Source organism: Austrofundulus limnaeus, unplaced genomic scaffold, assembly GCF_001266775.1.
Source record: "Austrofundulus limnaeus strain Quisiro unplaced genomic scaffold, Austrofundulus_limnaeus-1.0 Scaffold13, whole genome shotgun sequence".
Lineage (NCBI taxonomy): Eukaryota > Metazoa > Chordata > Actinopteri > Cyprinodontiformes > Rivulidae > Austrofundulus > Austrofundulus limnaeus.
This window is the reverse complement of record NW_013952415.1, coordinates 496,409-514,842: the sequence shown is the minus strand read 5'-3', so window position 1 is coordinate 514,842 and position 18,434 is coordinate 496,409. Positions and strand designations below refer to the sequence as shown.

At 38.4% G+C, this 18,434-nt stretch overlaps 1 protein-coding gene across 5 annotated transcripts in view; it reads left to right on the top strand.

Moving 5' to 3' along the window:
• ank1b (ankyrin 1, erythrocytic b) overlaps positions 1-16,459 on the top strand; it is an 81,440-nt gene extending 64,981 nt beyond the window's left edge. For 3 of the 5 annotated variants that reach the window (XM_014002404.1, XM_014002405.1, XM_014002403.1), the window contains 4 exons: positions 7,406-8,060; positions 8,957-9,092; positions 9,556-9,627; positions 12,793-16,459. In XM_014002404.1, the coding sequence (XP_013857858.1) occupies positions 7,406-8,060; positions 8,957-9,092; positions 9,556-9,627; positions 12,793-12,852 (923 nt within the window). In that variant the 3' untranslated portion in view covers positions 12,853-16,459. Of the gene's footprint in view, positions 1-463; positions 781-7,405; positions 8,061-8,956; positions 9,093-9,555; positions 9,628-12,792 lie in introns of those variants that run through there. The other 2 variants (XM_014002406.1, XM_014002407.1) reach the window with 2 other exon arrangements.
• The last annotated feature ends 1,975 nt before the right edge of the window (positions 16,460-18,434 follow it).

The window sequence follows — 18,434 nt, the reverse complement described above, 5'->3', positions numbered from 1 at the left end:
TTTCAAAAAATTCTGCTGATAGAAACATGTATTAAAAATGACATGTGATATTGTTTTAAATTTGTCCCTTAATTTTATGWTTATCAGGAATTCTACAATACTTTCAGGCACAAGGAAACAAAAAAATGGAAACAGATATTTTAGGACTGCAGGGGAAAAAAAGTGTTGCACAATAACACCATCTACACTACTCTGGATATTTTATTTTTCTATTGCATTTGCACCTCCCATTCCATACACAACATGCAGTATAAAAAGGCTTTAAAAAATAAAAGAAAAAAATCTGTGTTGATGTAGCGGCCTGTTCTGTGTGTTACAATTACTTTGTGCCCTACAACCAGCAATTAAGCCATTTTTTTTCTACACCACTGCTGTTCTCGTTTATTTTTAACCTCTGAAAATGTCCTTGCTTCCGTAAAGTGTGGGTAACACCCATTATACCTTGTTTCTGTTGCCCCACAAGAGATCACGGACACAAAGCCATTGCGCCTAGTGCACAAGCCGCGAGTTATTAGGCCCCCGTTTTTCAGAAGGGGTAAGTTGAAAGGAACACGGGGCTGCATGGTGCTTTGCTGCTGCTGGTAATGGTGATGATGATGATGATGATGATGATGAGCCTCGAATGATGTTTCTGAGGTCCGAGGAATTGTTCTTCCACCAAGAACCTGGGCTTTATCAGCATGCACTAACACCGCCTCTGTGCATTTTTCACTGGGGCACAAATCATTTTTTTATTTTTTAATTTACACTTGATCACTTTTTACACTTTACCTTGAACAAGTGTTTCTTATTTGTACGAGAATTAAGAAAACATGCTCTCACATTTACTGATGAGATTTTAGGACATAAAACACAGCTTAACATCAAACTAATATATATTTTTTTTATTGTGGATGTTTGAGATGATTTACGTCGAGAGCACACATTCACGTGTGTGCATACAGCCGTGTGTGTACGTCTGGGATGGATACACAAGTCGCAAGTGGCTCTAGTACAAAAATGAAATGTGCTCTGGGCCTTCATACCTTGTTTCTGCCTTTTCCTCTCTCTGTCTTACATCTGTTTCTGTCTGTTTCCTGAGAGCAAGGCAAAATTTCACCTGTCTGACAGCAGACACGCACYACAAACCTGAAATTTTCTCTTGTCCTCGGGAATCTGTCCGACTTTTCTGTCTCTTTCTCCGAACCTGTAACACGTCTCATCTGCTGCCCAGCCGCCCTGCTCCTCCTCTTCCTCCTTCTCCCCTGTCTTTGCTCTTCTTCCTCACAGCTCTACCTGTCTGACCTCTGACCTCATAAGACCTCATGTTGACCTCTGGGCCTCCTCTTCTTCTCTTGTCATCTTGTTTTCCCACGCTCCTCCCTCGTTCAGTCGAGTGGGGACCCTCTCCTCCTCTTTAAATACAACTCGGTGTCTACGACAGTTTGTGCACGTGCATGCTGCATGCTTTGCTGTTACAGGATCAGTGTGTATGTGTGCGTGTTTGTGTGTATCTGTAGGTGAGCCCTAACCCTCTTGACCTGGGAACTATGAGCTGAATATCTTCCAAAACAGTTGAGGAAAGGAAGAAGATGAGGGGTTATTTTATCACCACATGAAAAACCTGCAAGAATAGCTAAATTAGGGAGATTTAAAAAGTCGAAATACATTCCTACCAGGTCAGTTTCAGGTTCTTTTGATGTTTGAGGCAGGAGTTTCTATGAAAGAACGTCTGCTCTTTTTTGTTTTGGTTACTGACAACTTTTGCATGGCATGCTTTAAGTGATCTTCATATTGTACAATGTTTTCACTGTTTAATAGTTTTTCATGCAATTAACAGACAAATGCTTTATTTTGTTTTCATGTAAAATAACTGTTGTAATTTTAATTGCTGTCTCTGTAACACATGGTGTATGGAGGACCGAAACTGACATAATTAGAAATAAAAGCAGAATTATATAAATGGAGCAATAAATGAATAAATAAACTTAAAAAGCACCAACTAAAATATAAAAGGAGAACTAAGGTGGGAGGAGCTTCTTGGGTCAGCTCCTCTCCTATTGGTCAACAGACAGAAGGATCCATGTTCATARCAATTTTGCATGCTTGTGCTGATCAGTTTAGCTTAAAGTTTAAAGTTTAGTTTAAAACAAAGGCAAAGATAAAAACACTTACCTGTGCCTTTTGATTTTAACTAAACGTTCAGCTAAACTGATCAGCACAAGCATGCACAGTAGATCTGTACATGGATCCTGCTCCTTCCTGTCTGTTGACCAATAGGAATGGAGCTGACCTAGAAGAACTGCCCACCTCATTTACATAAGGAGACAGAGAAATGTAAAGGCAACACATGGAAATTAAGACTTGTGGGAAAAATTATAAAATATAATTAAATATAATCATTTGGGAGACACAAATGCAATCGTTTTTTTTAACAGTAAAATGTAAATTATGTGCTAAAATATATAATTTGTTGGAAATAAATTAGAAAAATAAATACAAAGGTCAATTAAATTATAAAACACGAGGTAAAGTTCTCCTTTTGTAATTCAATTTTTTTTAAACGTATTAATTTATTTAATGGTCCATTTATATATTTCTGCTTTTATTTCTAATGATGTCTCAGTTTCGGTCCTCCATAATGGTCAGCTTCATTGCACATAATGTTTAGCTCACAATGTGACATGATGTCGTTCATTCATGGGCAAAACTTTTAATTATGACCTTTTATTTTCATATCTTCATGTCTGATGTTTACCTGATTTATGGAACATATATTTTTAAGATCTACTGTTTTGCCCAAGTCTGAGGACAGAATCACTGGCAGCATTGTCTAAACGTTATCTGCCTGCAGGAATAGTGCTGTCAGGTGTGAGTTTGTGTGTAGTTTGGGTGATTTTTGCCGTACATTTGAACCTCACCAGTGTGTCCTCCATTTTATTTAAATTCCAGTGCAGGTTAGTGTGTTTTTGTCTGTGTGTACTGTGCTAAACACCTAGCGTCCTGTGAAGTTTTTATTTTTTCTTGGAGTTTGTTTCGTTGATTTTATTTGTGACCCACCACATGTTGTGTGTCTTACACCTGTGGGTGAGTGTGTGTTTGTGTCTGTGTGTTTAATAAACTGCAGGAGTTCGGAGACGGATAAACCCAGACTCAACTCACTCATTCAAACTGTCATTCTGACTCATTCCCTCCCTGTTCACCTCATTCTGATGCCCCTCCTCCTCCAACCATCATGGCCCTGTTCCATCCCAGAAACACACATTTTCTTTCCCAAACTTTGGGTTCATAGATCTTGAGAGGAAAGTAAGTGTTCCATAAAAACACATTTCACTCACATTTACATATCAAAATATGCAGTGCCTATAAGTTATTCACCCCCTTTGATGTTTTTTTTTTTTTTTTTTTGCTTTTATTGTTAGAGTCTGATATAAATTGGGCTTCTTTACAAAAAATATATCCAAAAAACAGTTTCTTTGATATCAAAGTAAATTAAGTGACTGCAGAAATCTTCACGTTCTTTAAAGTAACTGTCCTGGTTCAATTTAGAGAAACGATAATGGAAAAGTACAAGTTGAGATTAGTAAAAAAAATGGATTTTCAAGACCCTAAACAACCCCAGGAGTTCTGTTAAAGCCCTCATCAAGAAGTGGAAAGAATATGGGATGTGTAGATGTAAGAGCAGGTGGTCCTCAAAAATTGACTGAGTATGCAAGTAGGAGAATAGTGAGAAAGACCACCAAGATATCTGTGACCACTCTGAAGAAGTTACAAACTCCAGCAAGTTACACTGTAAAAATGAAACGTTGGATTTACTTAACCATGTTATGTGACCTGGTTCCACTTAACTGAGTTGAGTAAATTCAAAGCAATATACCAGTGTTTTAACCAAAGAACATAAGTTGTTGCTTTGAATTTACTCAACTCAGTTAAGTGGAACCAGGTCACATAACATGGTTAAGTAAATCCAACATTTCATTTTTAGAGTGTAGAAGTGAGAGACAGATGTTTCTTCATCAGTCTAAGCTTTATGGCAGGGTTATTCTACTAGCGGCCCGTGGACTTACACTGCAAAAAATGTCCATCTAACCGAGTTTTAAAATCTTATATCCAGCCAAAAAGTCCTTTTGATCTTGTTTTGAGACTGATTTACTAAACAAGAACTGATTGTATAAGAATAATCATCTTTTCTGGACGGGTTCTTCTCTAAGGAAACGTTTCGTCTCTCCTCCAAGAGACTTCTTCAGTCTGAGAGTTTCAGGCAAAATTCAGGCTTTTAAGCCCTGCCTCCATGTGACTGATACTCACATCACATGGCTATCGTGATATCACACCACCCCCTGTTCACAATAGGTGTTAATTAGGTGTCAACGATAGCCATGTGATGTGAGTATCAGTCACATGGAGGCAGTGCTTGAAAGCCTGAATTTTGCCTGAAACTCTCAGACTGAAGAAGTCTCTTGGAGGAGAGACGAAACGTTTCATTAGAGAAGAACCCGTCCAGAAGACCTATACATTTTTTTTCTTTTTTTTGATTTTTTACCTGGATTACTGAGATGCATCAGGACATTAATCATCTTGTTTTCAGAATGTGTAAGATTATTTGTCTTGTTAGTCTGAAAATTTGACTCAAATTAAGTCAAAGTATCTTCCAATGGAGTAAGAAAATTTTACTTGGTAAGTCTTCTTGAAATACTTGATTTGACTCAATTTTTTCTTATTTCAAAAATCTTACCAAGTAAAATTTTCTTACTCCACTGGCAGATATTTTGACTTAATTTGCCAATTGGTTCATTCATCTCTTAAGCTCAAACTCCCGGTTTTCTACTTTAAGTACTACTATAAGTTCTGTTAGTTAGACAGACGTGTGTGGTACAGAAACATCGGAGTCTTGGTTTAAAGCTTAGTAGAAAAAAAAAACATTTTTACGAACACGCAAGACACTTAAAACAAGCAGCTGAAGATAAAACCAAGATAAGTTAAAACACAATTGGTTTAAAAGTATGGCAAGTCAGACATGCCAAAATAATGTTTGTGTTAAATAGGAGGCTTAATATGTTGTTTTTGTTTTTGATGATGTTTTAATATTACTACTTTTATAATACTGGGTTCTGTATGTCTTTATTCATGATTAAACGCAGCAAAATTAACCAATTCAAAGGCAACATGCCTATTTAATACTTGGTTTATTTACCTAATGACTGCAAAATGCTGGATGTTTGGCCTCTGAGCTGTTGGCCTGCAGGAAGTGCGGCCGTCAGACCAAGTAGTTTGACTAAACTGTTTGGACTTCAGAACATCTAGGAAAAGAATAGAAAAGTTTCACTAATTTTACCAACTTTGTTTTTGCAGAACCTGAACCCTCTACAAGATTTGGCAAAATTTAACCACAAAACAGCAAAAAACTATGCAATTCTTCTTCTTTGTCCTTCTTCTACGTCTTCTTCTACTTACTCTTTTTTATTATTATTCTAAGGGCTTTCAGAGCAGTATAAAACTTTGCGTGTCTGGTGGTGACACTTCAGAGCAGAGAGCTTGTTTGACTGAATAGTGATCGCTTCCAAATTTTGCTGTGCTCAAATCTGCTAAGCTTCCCTTACAACCTCTATTGCTGTGTTTTCAGATGTGTTTTCTAGGGAACGTATTAGCATGTGGACAGAGGTTACCATTAGCTCTTTGAGGTGTGGGAACCACCATGGGGGTGTGTGCACCAGGGGACTTGTTTCTATCATACTTGCAGTTTTAGTTTTGTAAAATAATTTTCATCAATAAAAAAAAATCCCTCAGATTATGATTAAAAGGTTTTACCACATGGAATAAAATCCCACAGACTGTTTGACAGCCTAGAATAACAGAGCCTGCGTGTCAGAAATCAGTTATAGATCCTGTAGTTTTGTTTATCGTGTGTGCGTTTAGATGTGTGGATGTGTGTGCAGAAGGACTTTTATTTGAAATGCTTGAGGTGCAGACATGAATGCATGATTCTGATGTGCAGCTACAGTTTAAGAGAATGCAAGAGCAGCAGTAACTTGCATTTTACTCCTCAGAATCTGTAAGATGCTGCTGACTCCCGCTCAGGAACTTGTGACCCGGGTTGGAACGATAAAAATGCTTCACCACATTGGTTTTGGTAAAAAGTTGATTCCTAAAATGGAAGAAAAAAACCACATAAAAATTAAACATTTACAAAAACATGAAAACTTTTGGTGAATAATAAAATGGATGAATATCGTGCCAACCCGACATCGAGCACAAAACTCGACCTTTCTTTTGTCTTTTTTTTAGAAAAGTTTGTTTTCTGCCGATTTCACTTTCTGAACTTGACAGCAAAGCGGTGCCCCGCATCATTCACCTCACACACAACAGAAGATCCACAAAATCCCTTTTGATTTCTCACACCCTGCACATATCGCCATGTCCCAATGATAGAGACCCGCGCTGCTGCCTTTGGCATCAAACTCATCAACTTTAAATGATCGACCAGGCAGTTTAACCACAGAAAAGTCAAATTTGAAAGGAAAAATATGGGCTTGATTAAGAGTGTTTGTAAAACTTGAGTTCTGAGTTTTATCTGAAAGTAATATTCAAATAAACAAAGGAAATTGTGCAATATTAAAGTTGAGTTTGGTAATATGTCTTTTAAATGGTCAGGTTCAGACTACGTGAGTTTTGGACTTTGTTAATACCTTGGAGTTGAGATTTAAGACCTAAGATTTTAAGAAAGTTATATGCAAACTAGCAGTAAATTTTAACAACCCACAGCTGCCATATTACTGATGATTATGATTCAAAATCATAGTTTCAGCATTATTGATGAGTCCAAAATAGTTGCCAAGAAGTAGTTAAGCTTCTAAATCTTAAGGATTAATATTGGGAAAAAATGTGTAAATTTGCACTATAGAGACCATATTTTGCCATTGTGTAGTTGTAAAAAATTAATACCCTTACCTGTAGCTCATAGTGAGGAATTAAAAACCCATATAGACTTACATTTACAATCTGTTGCACCAAATTCTTATCCACGTCTTTCTATAAAATGATGTTCTGATACCTCTGGATAAATAATTCCAAATCAATGCTTAGTTTTATATAAAGTGTCCGTATTTTTCACATTTTGCTGTGTGTGCAATAAGATACCACAAAAGACTTTCTAAAATGTCCTTATGTTTATGATGCAGCCTGGTTTTAGTTTCTATTTTTTTAAACTCCTGTTGTCTGAGCCTGAACACAATGAAATTTTATTCTAGAAGATTTTTTTTAGTCCAAATTCCAAGACTCCGAGTCTTATTTATTGGGACAGGGCTGAGTCCTGCTGTTTCTCTTGCAGATTTAGAGAAACAGCCGATGTCCGACCCCCCCACCCTCCCTGTGGCTGTGCCTGCTTGGTGTTAGTCTTTCTTTTGTCTCGCCCCTGTCTTCCCTCCAGGTTATGGGCTGGTGCAGGAGGAGCTTGTGTCCCCGGCCTCCATGCAGTACAGTTTACCCTCTCCGTTAGGCGCCGAGCCCTACTGGCAGGAAGTCTCCAGCCTGGAGTGCGCGCCTATCGCCACCACAGAAGAAGACACTTTGATGGAGATGTCGGACGTCCAGGTGTGGCCGGCGGGGGTCAGCCCCTCGCTGGTCACGGTGGAGGACTCGTCCCTGGAGGGCAGCAGTCGGGCCGACGACTCTGAGGGCGCCACGCTCTCCTTACCCTGCAGCTTGGGCCGCCCGGGCAGCGGAGCCAGCGGCGCCAGCGGCTCCATCATGGAGCTGGAGGAAGAGGAGGAGGAGGAGGAGGAGGAAGGGGAGGTTGAGGAGGAGGAGGCGCCACAGGAGCCAGCGAGTGCGCTGGCGGAAAGGGACAGGGTGAGGGCCAGCGGCGCTGTTCCCAAGGTCAATCTGAACGGCCAGCTGGGAGGTCAGAGGTCAGACGTGAGGAGAGGGGAGGTGATTGGAGGAGGGACAAAAGGAGGAGCTGGAGGAGGTGTAGCGCTGGGTTCAGTGGAAGGGATTTCTCTTGTTGCAGGCCAGCAGGTGCACACCCAGCGGAGCGAGATGATGGGGGTGGTTCGGTCAGCAGAACTCAACAAAGACAACCGGTACGTCAGCCGTCAGACCTTAAAGTCAAGATGCTCCAAGTTTCTCTTCTCTCACATTTTCTCCCCCTTTTTTATGCTTTCCATCAGTGTTGAATAAAGTACCACAAAGTGATACTTGAGTAAAAGTACAAGTATCATACCAAAAAAAAAGTACTTTGGTAAAAGTTAAAGTCTCCTTTAGCAATATTACTTGAACAAAAGTCTTAAAGTATCTGATATGTTTTGTACTTAAGTATTAAAAGTAAAAGCATTGATTTAAAATGAGCAGTTAGATTTTCTGTAAGACATTTATTAGGAGGTGAGCTCCCAAAAAATGCAGAAATGACTATTTTGTAATAAAATAATTAATTAATGTTAAATTTAGGATGCACTAGTGTAGTCTGTTTCAGTTTATATACATATATCAAGGCTGCACAAACATTTTCCCCAAAATTAAAATCTATCTGAGGGCTGCAGCCAAATGCAATAATATAATTCATGAAATACAAATACTTCTTAAGTACAGTACTTTTATTTTAATGATTATGTCCTGCTGGAGTGTGACATGATTTGTTTTTGTACAAGCTAATACGGTATCAGAATTTTATATATTTATACTTRTCATTCAACCACAGTTAAATTCATTCGAAATGAGGCATAATTTGTATGGATAGTATTTATTTTTTACAATAACAAGCTGGAATAAAAACAAGCAAAATGAAATAAAAGTAATTCTACTTGTTGCCTTTTTTAAAAATGTGAGGAGTAGAAAGTACAATTATGTAAAAATGTAACAAGTAAAAGTAAAAAGTAGGCTGAAAAATAATAACTCAAGTAAAGTACAGATACCCAAAAATTCTACTTAAGTACAGTAAAGAAGTATTTGTACTTAGTTACTTTACAATTCTGCTTTCCAGGATAACAGGAGGAGGCGCGTTCCAGCCTTACATACCAGAGAAGGACTCCCTACAGGGTTGGGTGGGCTCGGTGTCCTCGGGACACGACGGGAGCGTGCCAGGCTTGCACGTGGCTCAAGAGGCCCTGCTGACTTCGGTGTGTGACACGGGTTACTCTCATGTGCTGCGGGGYCGCCTCCTGAAGGGCACGCAGCCCTTTGACAGGGGGTGGGGCTTCTCTTATCAGGAGGCGGACCAGCGGGAACAGGAGGAGTGGAGAGGCCAGGTCAGGTTGCAGTGCCGACCAGCCGCCGCTTCCTGCGCCCAGAGAAGGATTTATTTTTCATCTCCTTCTTCTTTTCTCCCCCATAAATGATAAAATTGGAATTTAGTCAATTTGATTTTTTTATTTTTATTTTTTTAATTGTGATCATCTTTAACCTTTTATTCCCAAAAATCATCAGAAGAGATGATCGATCATTACTGGTCAAGTCACAAAACACAAACCAGAACAATTTTTTTTTTCTACTGAAAAAAAAAATTATTTGGCAGAAAGATTGAGAAAATATTGTATAAATTGTCTGTATATCATTGTTGATTGTATCCTTTTTCTTTTCCAGAGAGAGCAGAAGGAGGATCATTCTGCTGAGGTGCCGTTTGTTGAAGAAAAGGGAAATGTGCTCCCAAGAAAGGTGAGTCAGATGTTTTTATCTTTCCATGGATAGTCCCACATTAACACTGTAAACTCCCAACAGACAGCTTATGACGTTGAATTAGTCACAAAGCCTGGAGCGCCCAAAGGGTAACTCACATTAAACAGTAGGTAAATGTTGATTAAGAGGTATTCTGTCTTCAAGAGATCTGAAAATAAACCAACTATGACTCAAGATAATCTGTGTGTGAAATCTTAGTGTAAAATTCTACGATTGTACAAAAAAACTGGTGTCTGATTTGATTGGTTGGTTGACCACTAAAGCAAACAAACAAAAAAAAGGCAGTGAACATGTGAGCCATAGTTAGTTTCCTGCTCTAGTTTGGTGGCTGCAGCAGTTAACTGGTCCAGGTCTTGTCTCCTTCCCTCATCCTGCCCTCCTTGCTCCAGGTGGGGGTGAATGTGAGAAAGGGTGTTCAGTCAGTGCAGCGCACCAGTCTGCGGAGGGTTAAACACTGAAATAAACACACTTCCCAGTCCTTCAGGTACGGGACACGCAACAAGCACTTGTGCATCCCAGTGCTTGGATGGTACCCTGGATAGGCCGAGCTTTTGGACCCTGAGCATAAATAGTTTTGTACAAACTGTTCTTTTTCACTCCTGATCCAAAGTAGAACCCTAAATGTACAACGCTGCTTGCAGAAGTGGCTCCCTCTTTGTGTTACCTTTGCCACACACACAAATGCTCACTCCTAATCACTCAGAGTGTGGCTTTTAACCTGCATGCTGATACCATCCAAAAGATGTGATGTCCATGATTGGATGTGTTTTATTAGAGGAGACATATCATGGAAAACATGTTTTTAGCCATTACATGTGTTTCGTTGTACCATTCTTGGAGTCTATAGGTGTGCATAAAATATGCTGTGTGGATATCTTTATATTCTGATTGGGTCATATTTTCAACCCGTTCAGTTTTCTCTATTTAATATGATATTTTCAGAACTATTACGGCAAATTATTTATGACTGAACTACCAAATAATCGTTCTCCTCTGGGTGAACATGTAAGGCTGGGTGGACAAGTCTTCCCTTGCTAACATCTTTTTTTTATTAATTTGTAAATTAAATGTTTCTACGCCACTAAATCGTCATAAACCTCTTTATCAAGCTAGATTGGACCACTCTGGAAGCTGGAGGGGGTGAGGTTTGAAGGGCCTTGTTTGGATTTAAAGAGACAGCCTCAAAACGAGTTGATCTGAGACATACAGCGGGTAAAATAAGTATTGAACACGTCAACATTTTTCTCAGTAAATATATTACTAGAGGTGCTAATGACATGAAATTTTCACCAGTTGTCGGTAACAACCCAAGTGATCCATACATACAAAGAAATCAAACCATAAATGTCCAGAAATGAAGTTATTTGTAATAATGTGGAATGGCACAGGGAAAATTATTGAACACATGAAGGGAGGTGTAAAAAGGCATGGAAAGACAAGACACCAGCTGAACTCTCTCAGTAATTAGAAAGCAAGCCTGCCCCTTGTCAGTGCAAGTTAATATCAGCTGGTTCAGTCCCAAATGATGGTCAGGTATCACACAATAACCATCTGATGATGGGTAAAAGTAAAGAGCTCTCTCAAGACCTTCACAACCTTATTGTTGCAAAGCATAATGATGGCATCGGTTACAGAAGAATGTCTAAACTTCTGAAGGTTCCAGTGAGCACTGTTGGGGCCATAATTCAGAAGTGGAAAGAACATTATTTCACCATAAACTGACCACGACCAGGTGCTCCTCACAAGATTTCTGACAGAGGAGTGAAAAGAATTTTCAGAAGAGTTGTCCAAGAGCCAAGGACCACTTGTGGAGAGCTTCAGAAAGACCTGGAATTAGCAGGTATGATTGTTTCAAAGAAAACAATAAGTAATGCACTGAACCACCATGGCCTGTATGCACGCTCACCACGCAAGACTCCACTGCTGAAGAAACAGCATGTTGAAGCTCCTTTAAAGTCTGCTGCACAACATTTAAACAAGCCTGTGTAATACTGGGAGAATATAGTCTGGTCAGATGAGACCAACATTGAACTGTTTGGATGCCAGAATACACATCATGTTTGGAGGTCAAATGGCACTGCACATCAGCCCAAAAACACCATACCAACAGTYAAGTTTGGAGGTGGGAACATCATGGTGTGGGGCTGTTTTTCAGCATATGGTACTGGCAAACTTCAAATAATTGAAGGAAGGATGAGTGGAAAAATGTACAGAGATATTCTTGATAAAAATCTGCTTCCATCTACCAGGATGATGAAGATGAAACGTGGCTGGACATTTCAGCAAGACAATGAGCCCAAACACAAAGCCAAGGAAACTCTCAGTTGGTTTCAGWGAAAGAAACTAAAGCTGCTGGAATGGCCCAGCCAATCACCTGACCTGAATCCAACAGAAAATCTATGGAAAGAACTAAAGATCAGAGTTCATAGAAGAGGTCCACGAAACCTTCAAGATTTGAAGACTGTTTGTGTGGAAGAATGGGCCAAAATCACACCTGAGCAATGCATGCCACTAGTTTCTCCATACAGGAGGCATCTTGAAGCTGTCATTGACAACAAAGGCTTTTGTACAAAGTTTTAGATAAATTTCAGTAAGTGTGTTCAATACTTTTTCCCTGTGCCATTCCACATTATTACAAATAACTTCATTTCTGGACATTTATGGTTTGATTTCTTTGTATGTATGGATCACTTGGGTTGTTACCAACATCTGGTGAAAATTTCATGTCATTAGCACCTCTAGTAATATATTTACTGAGAAAAATGTTGACGTGTTCAATACTTATTTTACCCGCTGTACCTCAGAAAAAAGTGAAAAGGGGGCTTGTAGAGTAACAAGGAGGAATTCAGACCAAAGCATTGCAGTTCCACTTTATATAGAACCCATTTGAGTGATTTAAATGTGGAAAAGAAGGGTTCAAAAACATGATAGGTCTCCTTTAATTAATCTGCTAATCACATATCTGTACACACAAGCTCAGTCTTTTTTTTTTCTTTCACCTGTGTGGCTCTAATGCACCCCCGTACTTTTTGTCTCTCATTTCCCTTTTTAATTATTTTTCTAAAGTTCTTTATTATTTTCTCTTTTTTAAAAGCCAAAGTTACAGTGTGTGTATGACTACTGCTTTTGTATTTCTTTGTTTAGGACCGGAAAGCCACTGCCAAAACGTCCACTAAAACACGACCGGACCGAAGAGGAAAATGAGCAGAGAGGAGAAGAAGAGATGATAAAACAAAGAAAAAAACAACTAAAAGGACAAACTGAATCATCCTCAAATCTGTGATAATGAATCATCACAAAAAAGAAGACAATGAAAAAAAAGAGGAGTTCAAGTTGTAGTTTTTTAATATTTGTAAAGAAAAATATCAACTAAACTAAGGCATGAAGATACATTTTTATACAAAAAAAAACGTAAATGTTCGTAAAACACCTAAGAAAAAAAAAAAAGCAACAAAGTGCTTCCTGTGAACTGTAATCGCATGATGACTGCTGGTGCATGCCCTTTGACCTTTTGAACTGTCATTATCTACAAACTAAAGGGGTATACGGTACAACCTACGGACCTTCTCCTCTTCCACAGGAGTGGTGTGTGTCAGCAAGTTGAAAACGGTGCAGCCAAAAAAAAAAAAGTTCCTCAAAGGATGGTTGTGTTTGCAGCAAAGCCTCTGCTGAGCCTAAAAAAATACGTCTTTCACCGAATTCTTTCCCTTAATAATCCTAATGTGATATATGCACTGTATGCTACGTGGACACGTGTCGGTGTGTATGTGTGCCTGTAAATTCGCTCTACTGCATGAGTTTCTTGCTTCTGGGTTGGGAGMGAGCCACGTCCCGCCATCGGCTTGTTGTCTCTGTGATGTCACGGCGCGCTRAGTGGTGCGAAGCGCCGCTGCTCTTCCCTGCTTGTGAGTTCTTGTCCGCGTGTGCCAGAATTTTTTTCTTTTTTTTTTTCTTTTTGTCGATTTATAAAATCTTGCTTCCACTTCGGTTCTCCGGCGTTGCTTCAGTGGAGAACTGAACCTCTGTCAGCTTTGTGTTTTCAGGAGAAATGTGTTTTCAAGACAGCAGAATGTTTCCTTTGGGYAAAAAAATTGGTAGCTTCACTGCTTTGTACAGCAGCAAACACTAACTTTTTTGTTTTGTTTTTACAACCTTTCTAATCCTGTTTTCTGGCGTAGCATATCTCATTTTTATCAGTAGCCCTGATTATATGCAGTAAACTCACACACCCCTTCTTTCAGTTTTGTGCTGCAGCACCTCACTGTCTAAGTTTAGAGCAAAGTGGAGGAAAAAAAAACAGAATTTCTAAAGAATTTCTGGCTTGTGTCAGGTTGTGTTCMGCTACAGCAGCTTGTGACGATGAGGGGAAAACTGTGCGGCGAGGACAAACAGGTGGGCACTGTGACTGTCTGACCCCAGACTCGTGAACTGCCAATGCACACATTTCCATTTAATCCYAGCGAAAGCACACGCAAACCCGATGACCAGTTATCAAATCGTCCGACGGCTTTGCTGCAGCAATAATTTCAAACAAGAAGAAAAGGTGAAACCCTGGTTTGGGGGTGCGAGAATGAAAAACCGAACCCCTCGGTGAAAGCGAAGACTCCGTCTGGACGCTTTCGAGTTTGATGTTGCAGCTGAGCCGCGCCCAAATGCTTTCCATTAGTTTTGACATGAACCAGCTTGAAAGCACTGACTCACTGATGCAAGACAGGATGACTCGGTTGCAGCAGTGTGGGACTAAGGCCAGTAAGGTTTTTATTTTATTTTATTTTAGCACCAAACGTAGCAACATGAAAAATCCTGATATGTTCCATATTTTGAGACTCTGGTTCCTACTCTTAGCATTTTATTCACAGAAAACATTTTACTTTGTCTTAAAGGTCTTAAAATGTCTTTTATTTTTTAAACCGACTTGTATTATTACTGCTTATCATTTAATACTTTATGCAGAAACCTGATGGCAGCACTATGTAAGCATTGTATCATAGTAGCACACATTTCTGGAACACATGATTTAACCCGTAAGTACTGTAAACGCTACTGTAGCCAGGATGATTGTGGCACCGAATGAATGAACACCTACCTTATATGTCACACGAATGCATCATTTCAATCCTCATCTCCATTCAAGTGAACCTCATTCAATAACGGCACGTTTTTTGAACATTTTACACTCAGGTTTTTTCGTTCTGCTCCGTCAGAAGCTGGTTTGAATTTCCCGTTTGTCCTCTGGAAGACACAGGTGGAAGATAAAAAAAAGTGGGATTAAATGAGTGCATGGGAGTTATGTTCATGAAGCAGAAACGTTTGTTACGAGAATATGTGCTTTAAAGTCTGATAAGACCAAAAAACGGAGAGTTGAATGTGTCAGATATCTCCTGTTCGAGGCAGCACTGACGCCACCATCAGCTGCTTCTATCGTCCGTTTTTACAAGAGATGAGCGAAACTGAACCAAACCGTTAGTGTGACACAAGAGTTAAATTTGATGAATGTTAAGTTGGTTCTGATGACATGTACGTCTTTTTATGGAGGTTTTTGTAGTGTTGGATGTCATTTATTCTTAATCTCACCGTGTCAGCATTCCTGCTGGGAAAAAAAAAAGTCAACTAGATGAGAGAAGTAAACAAACAGTTTACTAAAATTTTGTACTTGATGATATAAGATAAAGGATTGCACAATCATTTAGCTGATTTTTATTCATAATCCTATTTAAAGTAGCAAAGTCGTCCAAATGTATCAAATATAACAATAAAAAAAATTGAATAAAAAGTTTTAATCATTTGAAATTATGTTYGAAATTTACATTTTGAAGCTCACAAAGAAATAGGTCAAAATTTTAAGTGGGATTATGCAGAAAAGTTATGTATAATTATATCTTATGTTGTTGCTTTGATCAGCTTCAGTTTGGTCGTTCATAAAWAGTAATATGCAAACGCTTTTACAAATATCATTGCTGACAAATCATTTAAGCACGTTCATGAGTTCATTTCAAACGATATTAAAATGACAAATAATTATAACTTTGATCTCACTGAAATCAAGTTTTGGTCCCATTTTCACGATTCAAACCGTACAAAATTATGTTTGTTTTTTTTTTAAACTATGGTAGTTCCACTTTGACAAGGATTTTAACGAGAAAGAAAGTGTCAGATTTGTTTTAAAAACAAGATACTGTTCACTCTGTTCAACCCACCGTCAACATGTTTGTGTGTAAGTGTGTGTGTGCATGCGACGCTCYGTTCCAAATGTTGTTGGATAAAAGAAGGGGTAAAAAAGAGAAACTTTTGTACCCGGCATGTGAGTGAAGATGATGTGTAACCTTCGATGGTGTACTTAAAAAAATCAAAAACAAAGAGTATTGTATAATTTTAACTGTTGCAAAGAATAGAGCTCACCTATTCTCCTTTAGACTGGATACATGACAATGTAAACGCAATATCATATTACTCTATCCTAAGGAATGCAACTGCACACATGCACAAAAAGAAACGTTTTTATGAAAATGTATGTATAAATATATGACAAAATATATTTCATTAGAATGCTATGCACCCTCATAGAGTTGTTATGGATGTTCTTTAAGCATTAWCTAGTCCAACGCCCACTTCATGGGGAATGTAGAGGCTTTGTAGCTCGGACCATTTGTTTTCTTTCTTTTGTATTTCCCTGAGGAGAAGACAAACAAAGGTGAACATGTATACAAGCCTTTCGATCAGAATTCTTCTGACATGAAGATATGTATAAATCATGTTACCCTGTACACCAGCTCTAACCATTTACAAGACTTAATAAACAAACAAGATGGAACATGATGTTGTGGTGTTTTGGTCGAAAGTGAAATGAGAGCGAGGCATGAACTGTTGTCATAAAGGGCCATCCCTACCGCCAAGTTGATTCCGTAGGCTTACTGTATGTTAATTTGCTAAATCTCACTGACAGTTTTTAAACATTTAACATACCAAATTATTTATTTAAATTGTTTTTATCTTTAGAAACCAGGTTGCCCAATTAAATTAGTTATCAATATAATTACAATATCATCATACCTGCCAACATTTTCTGACAGCAATGAGGAACACCTGTTCATGTTAATGAGCGGCTGTGGAGTGGAGCAGTTATAGGGGTCCAGGGTTATCCTTCCCCAGAAAATTTTGTAAACGATCTATTCCAAACTCTGCGTTTTCCAGCCAATTGAAAAGCATATTGCTAAATTTGGGGGATTAATACAACAACATAAAATTAGTATTTTATGAAGGTAGAACAGTGAAAACATGACTTTATCTGAGATCACAACTAAAAATTGTTTATTTCTTTTAATTTTGATGATTATAACTGACAACTAATGAAAATGCCAAATTCAGTATCTCAGAAAATTAGAATATTATTTAAGACCAACAAACAAAAAAGGGTTTTTAGAAATGTTGGCCAACTGAAAAGTATGAACACGAACAGTGTGAGCATGTACAGCACTCAGTGGGGCTTCTTTTGCCTGGATTACTGCAGCAATGTGGCGTGGCATGGAGTCCATCAGTCRGTGGCACTGAGGTGTTATGAGAGRCCAGGTTCCTCTGGTAGTAGCCTTCAGCTCTTCTGATATGGTGCGTCTGGCGTATCCCATCTTTCTCTTCACAATACCCCATAGGGGCTTATTTTGAAAACTAGGGTGTCAAGACAACTTCCTCCAGTTCTCATCTTTAGTTTGACACCTGTACAAAAAATGAAAAAAAAATGTCAAAAGGCTTTTAAACAAAATAAGTTTGTGCGGTAGCCTGTCACTCAAAACTGTAACAGCATCAGTGCTGAATAACTGCATTTCAAGTTCAAATTTGTATTCATTTAATTCACAACAAAACAATACAATGAAAAAATAAAATGAAAGGCAGCAGAAGAAGAGACAATTTCTTATGTCTGCTCCTTTAAATATATATATATATATATATTAAACTGGAATCAATAAATACTGCACTTATTTGCCTATTTTTCTTACTGCTGAAAGTAACATGTATTAAAGTTAAATAGTGGTGAGACAAAATCATAAGTTTGCACCTCCACTTTAAAAAATGGTGGTGCAGCTGCTCCACTTATTGTATTGATCAGGGACTCATGCATGGATGTCTGCATGGTGATTTTGTTACACTTTGTTCCAGAGCAGAAAAAATATACTTTCATAAAACATGTGCATAATTGTTTACATTGTTTGTGCTTTTTGAAGGTAATATTAGGATACAAATACACATAACTGCAAAGCAGGCTACAATACTTGAACCCCTGTATTGTCCAGTTTAACATAATTCTTTTTCATATCCTGACTTCTTCATGCAGACATCTGTGAACAGCTGCAGAAAGGACTGCAGTGTCTATATTTACCCACTTGGTGGAAGTGTTTAATCAGCAACAGTTTCTGCCAATAAATAAACACTTACTGTACATCTAAATGTAATCTGCTGTTTATTCAGGCAGTTTGTCAGCAATGTTAAAGTAGCATCATTGCAAACACACCTGTCCACTTAGACGTCACTTTATCATATGACCATATATGAGCAACATAAATAATGATTTTGCCTTGAGTTTGATGTAATTAGCATTTCCTGTTTTGAGCGAGCTGGAATCATTGATTAGTTCAATGTCACAGCTGCTCATATTGCCTCTCCTTTATGATTGCTCCTATAAATAAACTACCCATAAATTGTTTTATGTGAAATCAGCAAATGAAGTTTCAGTTGTGTGTCTTTTTTGTCCTACAAAAAAAGACCAAGTGCTTCTATCTTTGATTTTTTTTTTT